Here is a 15170-nt window from a genome sequence, read left to right on the forward strand (position 1 = left end):
GTGAAAAGAAAGCAAACCCTCAACCCAGATCATGAACAGATCATCAATATAGCGAAAGTACACCAAAATGGCGTCTCTAATTAAGGGTGCAATATGTTCAGTTTCGAACTGTAACATAAATAAGTTGGCGTATGATGGAGCAAGAGCATTACCCATGGCCGTACCAGCTATTTGTAGGTAAAAAGAATTAGTTAGTTAGTTCCAATTATTGTGTTTAAAATTCAATTGGTATACGTCATGATGTATCTGTGAGTAGTGCCTGTCGGGATGCCAAAATACCCATGTCATACGGTATAACAGTATATAAACTTTTGACATCCATTGTAACTAAGAGACAGTCAGTTGGAATTTCAGCTAATTCCCTTAGTCTAAGAATGACGTGTAGAGTCTTGTCCAGGGGACAGATTGGGGTGTGATTTGGCCATACCCGTAATTGATTTGGCTTCTAGGCTAAGCACATTGTAAAGCATGAGTGATTTAGTTTTTTTCATTTTTTCTGTTTTTTTTCGTTTCTGTGTGGTTAATTTGTTATTTACATTTACTTGGTGGTTGCCTAGCAACATCCTTTTGGAGCCATTATGCACATTTAAAGCATTTGCATTCACTCTGTATTGGTCTCCCTGATGAAACTTCCAGGAAGGAACTGAAACGTGGAGTAATAAAAAAAACCTTGCTATATATATATATATATATATGTATATATATAGAAAAGTCCAAAGCAACAGGCACTCTCGTCTAATACAGTATAAGATGGCCAGGGTGCAGTATTGAAAAATAGTATTACAGCATGCAAAAAGTAAAAAGTTGTATTGTGTTGTTTCGTTTTTTGATGTACACCTATGGGGGTGGGCACTGGCTGATGACTGAGTGACGTCATCAGCCCAAATTTGGCGCCACATTGGGTTTATCAGTGGGTTTCTATGTTTGCTTATTCACTTTGAGAAAGGCTGTGGTAGCAGCCGAAACATTAGATTGACATTGAAATAAACAAGTTTATTTTTCATCACTAAGTCCTGTGAGTGCGGCATTTACTTTTTGCATGCTAGAGATAGAGATATAGAGATAGAGATACATATATATAAAAATAAAGTTAATTTTTTTTATTAATAATTTTTAAATATAATGCATTTTGCAACATTTTTACTAGGTCTTGCAATGAATGAGATATTTCATTTCCTATGTACTATGCTAAATACAGTTGGACCAGCAAGTCTTTCAAATATGGACAACTATGAACTCTGAATTATTAGCAAGGACTTCTACAAAACCTGCAGCCTTCAGGTAGAGCAGATACATAAATGTAGGCATATTCTTCACAAAGACCTTTGTCTTATTTGGCATTTAGGAACATTTCTACCCTATAATGGAACTTTATATTATGTAATTGACTTGACAGAAGGGAAGTATTACATAAATCACGAGTGCTATGAGCACAGCATGTCACTTCCTACTTGCAAACTAGTTGAATACAATAGATTCTTCCCACTGTACCAGCCCCATCCCACTCTCTCTATTTTGTGTGACTGTGAAATCACAGGGCACTTCCCTATTGTAAGGCCCCTCCTCCTCTTGTTTAGACTCGGGCTGTTCCCTGAACTCCCTCACCGTTATAAGTACAGTGAGATCAGAGCAAGTTTCAGGCACTCGTGTCCCGGGGAGCAACATGTCTTTCGGTCCCATTAACAACCCTGTAAGTATGATGTGCAGCCTTGCATGGAATGGGTATGTCATTGGGAGAGGGGTCCCTGCCACTGAAGTTGGTTTCTTATTCGGCCAGATTCTTATTCCTGCCTTGAAAATGGTTTCTTATTCAGACAGTGAATAAGTAGCTGGTATTTAAAAGAATGAAATGACCCATGGATTTAAAAGTACTTATTCATAGACAGGGGTGCCCTACATAGGCTACAGCTTGTTCCAGCCGCAATGATTCTGGGAAGGAAAAGTGGCACCAAAATGGTGTGAGAATTGTATTCGGTTCAATGAATAACTAATAATTTAAATTACCTCTTTAAATAAGTATAAGGGATGCTGAAGGGGTTAAATTACTTTGAGATGCTAAATGAAACCTATATACTTGCAGGTAGGGATGCCCCACAGTGTATGCATCCTCTTCCAGCCTAGCCCCAAAGGGTTCTGAGCAGTAAAAGTGGCATCAAAGTGGGTATCTTTGCAATTCAGGCTTTCTGAATAAGTTACAGGGTTGCTGAAGGGTTAAACGCCACATGGGATATCCCACATTGTATGCACCCCCATTCCAGCCTGGCGCAAAATTGTTATGAGACAGAAAAGTAGCATTAAAATGGGCATATTTGCAAATAAGCCTTTTTTGAAAAACAAACAGGGGTTCAAAAGGAGTTAAGTGACTTTAGTTTACTGATTTAAGGCTAATGCCAGACGTGGTATTTGGTGTATATTTTCAGCAAGCCGAAAATCGCTTGCCAAAAATAGCGCCATACGCCTCCTACCTGTGCCTGCACCCAAATGAATGGAATACGCTCGAGTGCAGGCACATGTAGCCGATATCTGCCTAAAAATGCGAGACTTCATATCTTTGGCGGATATTGGCTACATGTGCCTGCACCTGAGCGTATTCCATTTATTTGTGGTCAGCCACAGGTAGGAGGCATATGGCACTATTTTCGGCTTGCTGAAAATATACGCCAAACACCCCATCTGGCATTAGCCTTAACCTATATATTTACAGACAGGGAAATTCCCTGCATTAGAAATATATTGTTCTAGCCTGGCCCAAATAGTTTCTGAGCAGGAAAAGTGGCATCAAAATGGGCATCACTACAAATCTACCTATTTGAATAAGTAAAGGGGTGCTGAAGGGGTTAAATTAGTTGGAGTCACTGGGGGATCAATTATAAAGTTGGCACGGAAATTTTTGTTGTTGCGCATGGTTTCCTCTACACGCTTAAATTTTGCACTGCTGTGTCTGTCTTTCCTTTTTTGTGAATCACAGTGAAATGTGAATTGCGCACAAAAATTTGCAAATGAGAGGCCCGCTTTGTGTATTTATTGAATGCAAATATAGCACCAATTTTAACTTTGCAAAATCAGTTTAGCGAACATTTTTTCCGCCACCAAAGTTGGCGTAATGTGGACGCTTAGTGCGTGCATAAATATATATAATTTGTGAATATACCATATTTAAAAAGCTTTCAAGCTGTTGATAAAAAAAACATTATTTTGTTTGCATATTAAATGCACCAGTCTTGTCCAGCTTTATAAATATAAACATGGGCAGGGGAAAATATGTTCACTGTCCGAATAATTCTGCACTGTGAAAATTTTAGAAATGACCCCCACTGATTTAAACCTATATATTTGCAGGCAGGGATTCCCTGCATTGTAAGCACCCCCATCCATCCTGGCCAGAAAAAGTTCTGGGCAGGAAAAGTGGCATTAAAAGGGCATCTTTGCAATTCTGCCGTTTTGAATACAGGAATGCTGAAGGGGTTAAATGACTTTGGACCTCTGATTTCACAACATTATATACAGTTTATTCCAGCCTGGCCCAAAATGGTACTGACAAGCATGAAAAGTGAAATTAAAGTTTTCATCTTTAAAATTCTGCCTTTTTAACAGAGGTGCTGAAGAGGTTAATGACCTCAGGGTCATAGCAGATATGCTATATTTATTCAAACAGCATGAATTGCAAAGATGCCCACTTTGATACCATTTTTCAGGCCAGGTTGAACTGGATGCATACAATGGGGGGCATCCCTGACTGCATAGTACATAGGTTTATATCAGTGGCCCAAATCTATTAACCCCTTTAGCCCCCTTGTTGCTCATTTAATTTGCAAAGATGCCCACTTTGATGCCCATTTTTCCTGCCCGGAAACATATTGGGCCAGGCTAAAATGGGGTGCATACAATCAGGGGCATTCCTGCCTGCAAATATATAGGAGTAAATCAGTGGCTAAAAATCATTTAACCCCTTCAGCACCCCTGTAACATTTCAGAAGGCAGAATTGGACACTTTGATGACACTTTTCCTGCTCAGAACCCTTTCGGGCCAGGCTGGAAGACTCGAATCGGCAGCTAGGATCTGCCTGTGTAAAGGTCCCCATACACGGCCGATTCTAGCTACCGATAAAGGTCCCTTAGAGGTCTCTGTCTTAAAGTTCAGACCATAAGTAACACAGATATGGGAATTTGTGTTTGCAGCATACATCCTAAGATTGCCTGATCCAGCCTTGAATCCATTTGTAGTGTTAAGCAGTATTTTTAAGTTCCACTATGTGCTTTCATATCTAATTCACTAATTCTGTGTTTGTTTTCCAGCCTGTTCCCTTTACATTGCCACTGTCCCATGGCCTCCATGATGGGTTTTTGGTGGTCATTAGCGGAGTTGTCTGTCCTTCAGGAGACAGGTGAACTATTTTATTTTTTTCAGTTTATTTATTAAAAACATTTGCTACAAGGTGCTCATGGCACTTCAGCTTGCATGTTATTTTGGTGGCATTGCTCTCGTCTGTACAGCATTCCATGCTTAGGACCAAGGAAAGCCAGGCAACTGAGTGAATAATCATGGCCTGACAGAGAAATAAACCCAAAACCCTATAAGACCCCCTGTTGCTATGCTAGGCTTGCCTATGCCAATTTAACATTTTAACATCTCCCTATGCGTGGGGCAATTGAGAATGTTTCTGTCATGTTTAGAGGTTCACATTAACCAGTTTGATAAAATAGATGCAGCACAATCTATATGGAATATATATATATATATATATATATATATATATAATATGAGAACATGCAGTGTGGGGGGGAGGAGAGATATATTTTGCAGGGAGTTAATGGCAGATATAGAATTGCAACAGTTTAATAATTACAGCTGAAAGAATAAAATTGTGCAATAAAACGACTCAAAAATGTAATTTTTTTTAGTTGGTGAAAAATTTATTAGGATAGATATTTACAGTGGATAAATAAAACTGATGCAATGCAATTAAAAAGGTCAGACCTGACAACAGTCAGAGGATAGGAGGCCTAAGGAGAATATATAGTTAAAGCTTGCTCAGCACAACATATTTTCTCTCTGTTAAATTGTAACCAGATATTTGCTACAAATGCAATCTATTTGCATAAGTGTCCCCAATTCATTGTTTTTCATGGCTTCTTTTCTGGCAACAATGATACCTGGAACTAATGCATATTGTGACACAGGTGAATGTCTCTTCCATTTCCATTATTGTGGCTTGTAGTATTATTCCTGTAAGTGAGTATAAACAGGGAATGGAGACATACCTAAACCTCATTTCCTTAATTCATTTTATTTTTCAACTTGCTGTCAATGAGTGGCGCTGACCTAGTGGTTTAATGTGTGTGCTCAGTGACTTTACTTGCTCACATTCTAGACTGATTTGTGCAATGATTCAAAGCTGCTTATCTGGTTTCCTTTGTATTTTAACCCAGTACTGAGATCTCAAGGTCAAGGAGTAGGATCTTTAGTTATTCCTGCCTGGTCTTTCAGTCAGATCGTCATGCTGTTCAATTTTCCTCCCAGCCTGTATTTTACCTGTCTAACTTGTAAAATACAGATCAAGGCTGGTATTACAAATTTACAAGCAAACGATTTGCCATAGCTCCGCTCCTACACCATTGATGTGCCCATACTTATGTCACTGGTCCACCCCCCCTCATGAGCAGGCTCATGAGTCTCCTTTAATTCTGTTTGTTACTGTAGCTCCTGACAAATGTCCTCAACAAATGCCTTTCTTTTACTGAGGTCTATTACTCTCTTATTCAAAATATTCGGCAGCTGGGCTTATCCAGGTTTGTTAATTGTATGTATTTGACAACTGCCTTCACTATACTCTCTGTGCAATTACTCCCATATGACATAGAAAAGATTTAGCTGTCAAGGCCACCTAAAGCTAAGGTAAACAACAAATGGTAATAATTGCCATGAATGATTGATGAACATTTAAGCAATGAATATATACACTGGGTTTTACATTAGTGTGACTTGATTTATTATTGTTATTATTAACATTTATTTATAAAGCGCCTACATATTCCGCAGCACTGTACAATAAGTGGGTTTCATACATTGGACATACAGAGTAACATATAAAGCAATCAATAACCAATACAAGAGGTGGAGAGCCCTGCCCAAAAGAACTTACAATCTACAAATTTACTGTATTAGATTGCATTATACTATATTATAAATGATATGCATGGCTTTGCTGTCTGTTACAGGTTTAATATAAACTTTCAGTGTGGTCACTCTTCGAATGATGATGTTGCCTTCCATTTTAACCCCCGATTCATTGATGGCGGAATTGTTGTGTGCAACACCAAAGAGCGTAATAGCTGGGGGAGGGAGGAAAATAAGCGGGAAATGCCTTTTCACAGACATCAGCCTTTTGAGATCCGGATCCTTGTTTCCAACCACAGTTACAACGTATGTATTCAAGCACTCCCAACATTTACCTTTTGAAGGTTTTACAGAGCTGTAACAAAAATTATGAAACCCTGTCATCATCTTGCCTGTTGCCCAGAGGCTAATATCCACATTTCTACAGGCACCATGTCACTATATTATACTAACTATCATGTAACCATCAGAACTCATCAGGTCCCCATACTACTTAGTTGGCAGAGTTAGCCAATGCCATGCCATAATCAGCCTGAACACACCCCTGGCCCAACCGTTGTCATATAAGTCTTGCTGCCCTCTTTTGCAGCCCATGGTTTGGAACCATCCTACCTTTCCAGTTCCATCATTGTGATGGGCCCGTAACTGTGTTCCTGCTTGTCCACCTCTGATGATGGCCCTACCAGCCACTATATTACCTGCTATACTACAGGCAACTTCCTAACCCAGTCCTTCCCCAGGAGCTTCACAAAAGCTACCTTTGCATTTTTCAAATATTTCATATCTAAAACTGATACACCATAAACTAAATTTGCCTTTTCCAATACAGGCACATTTGTGATCAAAACTTATTTGTGAAATATTAGGTGAAGCACATTATGTTGGTGACATATCCTGCAGTACATTACAGACTTTATATGTTACAACCTAACCTAAGGTGTTTGATGGGTTAATGGTTGCTATGCATTTTCCTTTATTAATAGTAAAATGATAACATATTAGGTTCTTACTGGCCCTTAGCAATAAGCTTCTTAATTAGCTCTAAAATTACCATTATACTTGGATTATTTTTTATATTTTTTTATAGCATTGTAAATTTTCTCCCCAGGTTTCTGTGAACAGGAATCACTTTGTGGAATACCATCACCGGATCCCAATCCAAAGAGTTAATACACTGACCATAGGGGGATGTGTTAACTTAACATGTGTCCATGTACAACAGCAAGGGGTATGTAAATACCAGTGTTTGTGTAATTACCAAGGAGTAACAGTCCTGAGTAGTCTTGTGTTGCACTTAAATACTTTTCAGCTGCTTCAGAAGTTCTCATCTACTGTAAACACAATGAAATGTAGCTTCACTAGCAAAGAACTGACATACACCATCTGTGTTGTTAAAACATGCACCACATCTTATCATTAGGCAGAGAATGTATTACTAGTCCAAAAACAGGTAATATTTTAGGTACCAGATGTTGAAAAACTGCCAGTTCCCTCTGCCAAAAGATATTATTCTACAAACAGACTGCATATATATACACCAGTGCATTACCTGATTATTGCATTCATTAGACTGATGTTTGAACTGACAATAATAATAATATTTATATACTGTACAGTATATTCATGTTTGTATCATAGAGATATTTGTATATGCTTCATTGCTTCAGTATGTTCACCCAGTGTACAGAATAGGGTTCATCAAACACATTCTGGAGAATAGCGACATTCATCTGCATTGATATGTCTGTAAAATCATTAATAACATTAAACCCTGTGTGTTTTGTTACCTGCACCTTTTTGTGTTTTGTTGCCCCTCCATGGGCTAACCATGTAATTGTTCTGCAGTGTAAATGTGCTATGGCTTGAAATTGCATCAGTATGCATGTATACTGACCCTATTGAAGGGTATTTGCTGATGTTTTGTCACCTACCGTAAGAGAGCAAATGTGTGGGTGACAAAGCACCTTTTGCACCAACTACATTCTTCGGCTTCCATGGTTCAATTTTTTTTTTGTAAATCTGCACATATTCTTCCTTGAAACATAACCCATAGCCTAGATTAAATACACCATACAAGTCTGTTTGTGGTGTTCATGTCCAGCAATTTAATTTGAAGGTATTTTTTCTAGGGTGGCTTCCCTCCTCAACACTTTCCTGGTGCACCCACATTCAGTGTGAGTTTTTATTTGTGGTTGGTTGTTTTAAATTTTATAAACTTCTCTTTTCGGGGAGATTATTTGCCTGCGGCAGCAGAGATTTATTATGGGGGACTAATCTCCCTGTGGCACACTACCCTTACTATGACCCTGTACACTGGTTATATCAACAGTGGCTTTGAGACAGCAGCCAAATCCTGCCTCTACTGGGAAGTTCCTGTTCTTGATAGCATTGTTTTGTTCACACGCCCTAGTGTGAAAATGTAGTCAGATGATTCACAACTGCTGATCTGTTTTCAGTATATGCCAGACTGATGTATGTTCCTCTGCTGTCTACAGCTGCCCCCTAGCTTATATATATTCAGATGTCTAATTATACCACAGTCAGCTTAGTGACTGTGAAAGGAGTTACCCTCAAATATAAGTATAGGCCTTGAGATGGCAGTCTCATAAAGTATGTTATAAACTGTGTTGGTGTTTGCTTTATTTGGTAGTTTCTGTAAATTCATTATATTATTTGTCCCTATTGGAATGTAAAATTTAGAATGTCATTATGTTCAACTGCACATTATTCACTTCTGCATTTCTAATAAATAATTGCACTTTTTTTCAGCCCCATCAACCAGGATACCTTCCTCAACAATTCCCACCTGGAGGTGCATTCAATGTGAGTTTTCCATCTCAGCATATCCTAAGGCAGGGCCCCAACCTTTCTGACCCGTGAGCCACATTTCAATGTAAAAAGAGTTCAGGAGCAACACAAGCATTCAAAAAGTTCCTGGGGTGCCAAATGAGGGCTGTGACTGGCTATTTGGTTGTCCCTATGGGGACTGGCAGCCTATAGGAGGCTCTGTTTGTTAGTACACCTGGTTTTTATGCAACCAAAACTTGCCTCCAAGCCAGGAATTAAAAAATAATAACCTACTTTGAGGCCACTGGGAGCAACATCCAAGGGGTTGGGGAGCAACATGGGATCACTGCCCTAATGTATACAGAGTATACAAGTGGTATAAACTGCAACTAGATTAGAATTACTTTAGATTAGAATTCACTAAGACATACAGTGACCATATAGAGAGCATGTGCTTGCAGTTCTTATCATTTACTGATCCATTTTGCTTTATTTACAGCCGCAAGTTTATGTAAGTATTCACTTTATTCTATTTGTGCATAATTAAAGAAAATGTAATGAACTTGTAGAGGCCAAATTAGCAAAATCCAGATTTATATAATTTTAGATTTTTTTTTCTACCACAACTAAAATCACTTTTTAAAAAAAAAGAATGTCTCATTTATTTAAAAGTCTAAATATAAAAAGCATGAATAAATAAAAATGCAGAAAATATGTATAGGAATACCAAATACTCTTTTTTTGCAAGAATTTTCATGCAATTACAAACAAAAAATCCCAAAAACTATGGGTGGCAGAAGAGGCGCTTGCCTAGGGTGCAATGCTGGCGGGGTGCTAGGCATGTAGCTTTTCTGTCTGCCTACCCCTAGCTCAGAGCCCTATACAATTTTTATACATTTTCTTTTATTATGCAAAAAATTATTTTGGGTGGTGGATCCCTTCATAACGAATTACTAGGATATGATAGGGCAGAGATGCATCCAACCCAGTAATGCCCCTCTATACTGGCAAAAATAGCAGTCTTTAATGAACAGTTAAGTCATTCCTTCTCCCTTAGGAACAAATGACACTTACCTTCTCCAATAGTAGCATATGAGCCTTTTCTTCTCCCATAGGTAGAACTGAGAAATGTGTTCTCCAGTAGCAACAACTTAGCCATCTCTTTTCCCATAGGAACAAATGTACTATTCCATTTCTTCTCCCCATAATATTTCTGCAGTTAAACATGCACAGGGAACAATGTCTTAGTCAAGAATATGAGATTGTAAAATGTAATAGACAATGTCTTACAAGAAATAAAAGTTTTATTTTTATTGCTGTATAGGCAATTCCATACCAAACTAAAATCCATGGAGGTTTTTTTCCTTCCAAGATGATTGCTGTCAGGGGAACAGTCCCTGCACACCCAAAAAGGTAAATGACACACACTGTGCATGAAAATAACCCAGTCTATCAGGAATTAGCAGATGGCTCTGTCTTTTCCCTAATACAGGAGTCAGACAGAGGGCATTACATGAAGTCTGGGCGGAAATACAGAAAACATGGATAGCAAACTGTAGCCCTACTGTAGTCCAACAATGGCTTGAGGGATATTTATACTGATACTGCTCTTTTAGTTGATGTGAGTGAGTAGTGAGAGTTGCACCTTTGCCTATTACTACCCATTAGTGACTGTAGAGCAGGCAGGGCCAGTGCACTGTATACTATCCAGACCTGGCCTCAAGCAGTCTTAACCTTTGAAAAAGACAGTTTAAAAAAATTTAAATGGTGGAAAGGGGATGGATCATGAGATCTTACAATCTAATCAAGTATGTAGTCCTTATTCTGGGAGTCAAATTAGTCAACATACACTTCTAACAAAAGATAATCATTTGCCAGTTTCAATTTTTAGTCACCTTAGCATGACTGCCTATCCCTGCCTTAGCATGACTGCCTATCCCTGCCTTAGCATGACTGCCTATCCCTGCCTTAGCATGACTGCCTATCCCTGCCTTAGCATGACTGCCTATCCCTGCCTTAGCATGACTGCCTATTCCTGCCTTAGCATGACTGCCTATCCCTGCCTTAGCATGACTGCCTATCCCTGCCTTAGCATGACTGCCTATTCCTGCCTTAGCATGACTGCCTATCCCTGCCTTAGCATGACCACATATTAAAGGGCCTGTTCACATTAAAATTAACTTTAAGTATGATCTAGAGAGTGATATTCTAAGATAATCTGCACTTGGTGTTAAGTTTTTATTATTATTGTGGTTTATTAATTATTTAGCTTTATGTTCAGCACCTTTACAGTTAAGAATTTCAGAAGCTATTTGGTTGCTTGACTCCATATTACCATAGAAACAATAAAACTGTAGCCTCACTCAGAAAGAGTTTTTTGATTGCCAGGGTCAGTGATCCCCATTTAAAAGCTGGAAAGAGGCAAAAGAAGCCAAATAATCCAAAAACTATTAGAAAATAAAAGAAGACTATTCGAAAAGTTTGCTAAGAACTTAACATATTAAAAGTTAACTTAAAGCTGAACAACCCCTTCAAGTTACTTGATGAAGATAAATCTTTCCAGGTTTCATTTAAACCTCAAATTCCATGGCGGCACAGCATTGCACTTCAACCCGAGGTTTGATGAGCACACAATTGTACGGAACAGTCACCTGAATGGCAGCTGGGGCAAAGAAGAGCGCAATCTACCAAGTGGGATGGTCTTTTCACCAGGACAGAGCTTTGTGGTAAGTAAATGAAAGATTCTCTATATGATTTTGGGGGGAATTGTTTAAAATAAATCTTTTACAGGTATGGGACCTGTTATACAGAATGCTTGGGACCTGGGGTTTTCTGGATAAGGGATCTATCCGTAATTTGGATCTCTATAACTGTAGTCTGCTAAAAATCATTTAAATATTGAATAAACCCAATAGGATTGTTTTGCCTCCAATAAGGATACATTATATCTTAGTTGGGATCAAGTACAAGGTACTGTTTAATTATTACAGAGAAAAAGGAAATCATATTTAAAACTTAGAATTATTTGCTTATAATGGAGTCTATGGGAAATGGCCTTCCCGTAATTTGCAACTTTCTGGATAACTGGTTTCCGTATAAGGGATCCCATAACTGTACTGCTTTATAATGGCAAAACTGAGGCTTTTTTTAAATGAAAAGAACAGAATACATTTTCAACAGAAGTTCTATTTATTGTGCTCATATTTAGCAGAGATGTATACAGATGTATACTGCCCATTTAAAACTGGAATTGTATCTAACTTCTTATTTTAACCAGGTTTTTTTAAAATTCTTTAGCTTGTTGACTGAAAACAGGTCCAGCACAGATTTCCTATATTCTCCTCTAATTCTGCCTAGATTCTCACATACATAATATGATGTATATATTACAGACTCGTGGGATTACAGTGGCAATCACCCTGCTTCGTTTCTTTTTTCACAGATTGAAATAAGATGTGAGCAACACGCTTTCAAGGTGCATGTGAATGGAGCCCATATATGTGACTTCAATCACCGTGTGCACAGCCTGCAGCAGATAGACACCTTGCAGATTGAAGGAGATGTTGTCCTACAGCATGTGCAGGTCTAGCAGCGGATCAACAATAGAAAAATTGGAAGATAAATAAGTTTCTTATCTTATACGCTTGCTTTAAACAGTGTAGGGTGTTGATTTTTACCTAAGGTCTGGTATTGGAGTAAAATATTAGACCTGTAGATTTTTATGGGAGAATTTAGTAACGGACACAATGGCTGTTATTTTTTATGCTGTGTAAAACACCAAAATAAAGTGTAAAAAAACTGTGTAAAATAATTGGCAAATTTATCAAGGTGTGTCTTATTTTGCACCACCTGTGTGCCAGATATTTTTCAATATCAGCAGTTTTGTTGTCATTTTTTACACCACATAAAAAATCTGCCCCAAAGTGTACACCAGGTCTATTAACCCATTGCAACCAATCAGGGTATTGGTTACAAACAGGTGAGCAATAAATGCTTCTGATTGGTGGCCATAGGTTACTAGAATTTGAGTAAACCGAACATTCCTGTATGAATGTGAGCCACCATGTTGCTTACAGTAAAGGGACAGTTCACTTTTAAATTAATTTTTGGTATGAAGTAGACTGTGGTATTTAGAGACAACTTCTTATAGGTTATAGTTTTTTTTTAGCTATTTGTTCAGCAGCTCTTCAGTTTGGAATATCAGCAGCTATCCAGTTGTTTGGGTCCAACTTGAATATAAATAGGAGAGACCCTGAATAGAAAGATAACAAAAAAAGAAAATCATTTACAAATTTTAAAAACAAAAATTGAAATTAAAAAGCTGCTTAGAACTGGGCATGATAAAGGGCATACTAAAAACTAACATAAAGGTAAAAAAAACCCTTTAAACGCAGTCCTCCTGCAACCTCTGAGTCTTTAGGTTTACTAAGTGTATCCGTAATATAACATCTCTGTTTCACACTACCTGATGCTAAGACCTGTAAAGAAATAATTTATATAGACTTTTTAAATAGTGAACCTTTTTAAAACCAACACTACTCCACTCGAAACAGATGAGAATGGAAAATCTTGTTATATTAGCAAACATTTGAAGAGATGGAGTCAGTTTTATATAAATATGTATTCCCCATGATGTATATTTACATGATAATGTTCACAATAAGTAAAAGTGATATAATAAATAAGCAGCTATACAAGTTGGTACTCATGCACCATTCATAGGATGGGAATAGAGCAGAACTGTGTTAGTTTGAAGTACAGGAAACCTTGCCTTTCAAAATGGTTGTAACCCATAAGTACACCGTATTCAATTATTTGCATATATGTAACTTGGCTCACAATAAATCTGCATTATCAAAAGAATGTTTTGCTTTTATATTTTTTATTATACCCTTTTTTTGTAAAGGTCCTGTGTACTGTGTGTTGTATTAGAATCTCTATTACTAACAGACTAAACCAGTCTGGACTGGGACTGCGATTCAAATTAGGCCCTGGCATTTAAATTACACAGAGACCCAAACAGCCCCACACAAGCTTATTATACAGTGACTGTCAAAGGCATTTTACAGCAGTCAATCTGTCATATGGCCAAATCCACAGATTGGCAGTCCAGATCTGAACTGAGCTCTCCATGCAACGAATATCTACTGGTATGTCACAATCTAACTTTTGAACACCAGTTGCCTTCACTGTTTCTTTATCATTTTAAACACTAGAGGGAGCTCATTGTCTGTCTTGATCTTGGAAATGTATCGGAAACATTTCTTATGCACAAAACTACCAATGATTTTGAATACTGTATAGTTTTATAGATATTTTTGGCTTGTACAGATCAAATCTCCCAGACAGTACTATACCACATTTCTAAAGCACAGCTCCAGAGATCCGCATACTTTAGATTGCAAGGCCAAAAATTCTGCTAATGGCACACAAGGAGATTAGTTGCCTGCGATAAATCACCTGCTGCAGGAGACTAGCCTCCTGAAATGCTTTCCCATCAGCAACAATGTAAATCACCAACAGGAAGACATATGTGACACATACGTTTCCTCACAAGGCAATTTTAAGCAACTTTGGAAAAGTTAAATGACACATATTTTTTCTCACCAGCGATTTAAATTACTGCTGGTGGGAAAGCATTTTCAGGAGATTAGTCTCCCACAGTAGAGGAGATTTACTGCACGCGACTAATTTTCTCCTGTGCCAGAGCCCTAACAGTCGGTTTACCCTAGGAAACCATATATTTTTGGAAAGCACACTTTCTAACAAATTGAAAATTTTTTGCTAAAGCAGCATCTTATCTCCCACATATCATTAGGAACCAAGATAAAATTTCCTAAATATGAATGCCAGAGTTAGAATGGTGGTCAAAATTGCAGTTTTAATAGTTTTGTTAATCCAGCACAAACATATAGCAACAGCTATGCATAATTTCCACACTGGCTAAAAATGTGCAAAACCCTCAAATGCTCTAAAAAGTGTGTGTGTGTACATAAGTGGGCGTTAGTGTAAAAAGTGTGTGTGTGGCATTGAGAACTGAGAACCACAATGATTGTAAGGACCGCATTGGGGAGCATAGCTGGAGGGCACCAGAAATAGAGGCAGAAGCAGACACAAACACACAAATCTGCAAGTGCGGTGAGCAAAGTGAAATTTTCAGAACAATCACCATGGTTTTTTTGCACAACGTGGCATTTTCCACAGAATTCCAGCATCATTGCAGTTGCAAGGGGGCAATACGCTTGGTTCAGTTGTGCTGTGCTTA

General features: G+C 38.1%; 1 protein-coding gene across 4 annotated transcripts; it reads left to right on the forward strand.

Annotated features, from left to right (window-relative positions):
* Window positions 1-1505: 1505 nt before the first annotated feature.
* On the forward strand, window positions 1506-13768 carry lgals9c (lectin, galactoside-binding, soluble, 9C). Of its 4 annotated transcripts, XM_012956288.3 has the most exons (10): window positions 1511-1690; window positions 4297-4385; window positions 6220-6424; window positions 7227-7346; window positions 8248-8292; window positions 8888-8941; window positions 9405-9416; window positions 10230-10318; window positions 11469-11631; window positions 12348-13768. In XM_012956288.3, exons 1-10 carry the CDS (start codon window positions 1664-1666, stop codon window positions 12492-12494), a joined length of 951 nt encoding a protein of 316 aa, XP_012811742.1. In that variant the 5' UTR covers window positions 1511-1663; the 3' UTR covers window positions 12495-13768.
* The last annotated feature ends 1402 nt before the right edge of the window (window positions 13769-15170 follow it).

Source organism: Xenopus tropicalis, chromosome 2, assembly GCF_000004195.4.
Source record: "Xenopus tropicalis strain Nigerian chromosome 2, UCB_Xtro_10.0, whole genome shotgun sequence".
In the NCBI taxonomy this organism is placed as follows: domain Eukaryota; kingdom Metazoa; phylum Chordata; class Amphibia; order Anura; family Pipidae; genus Xenopus; species Xenopus tropicalis.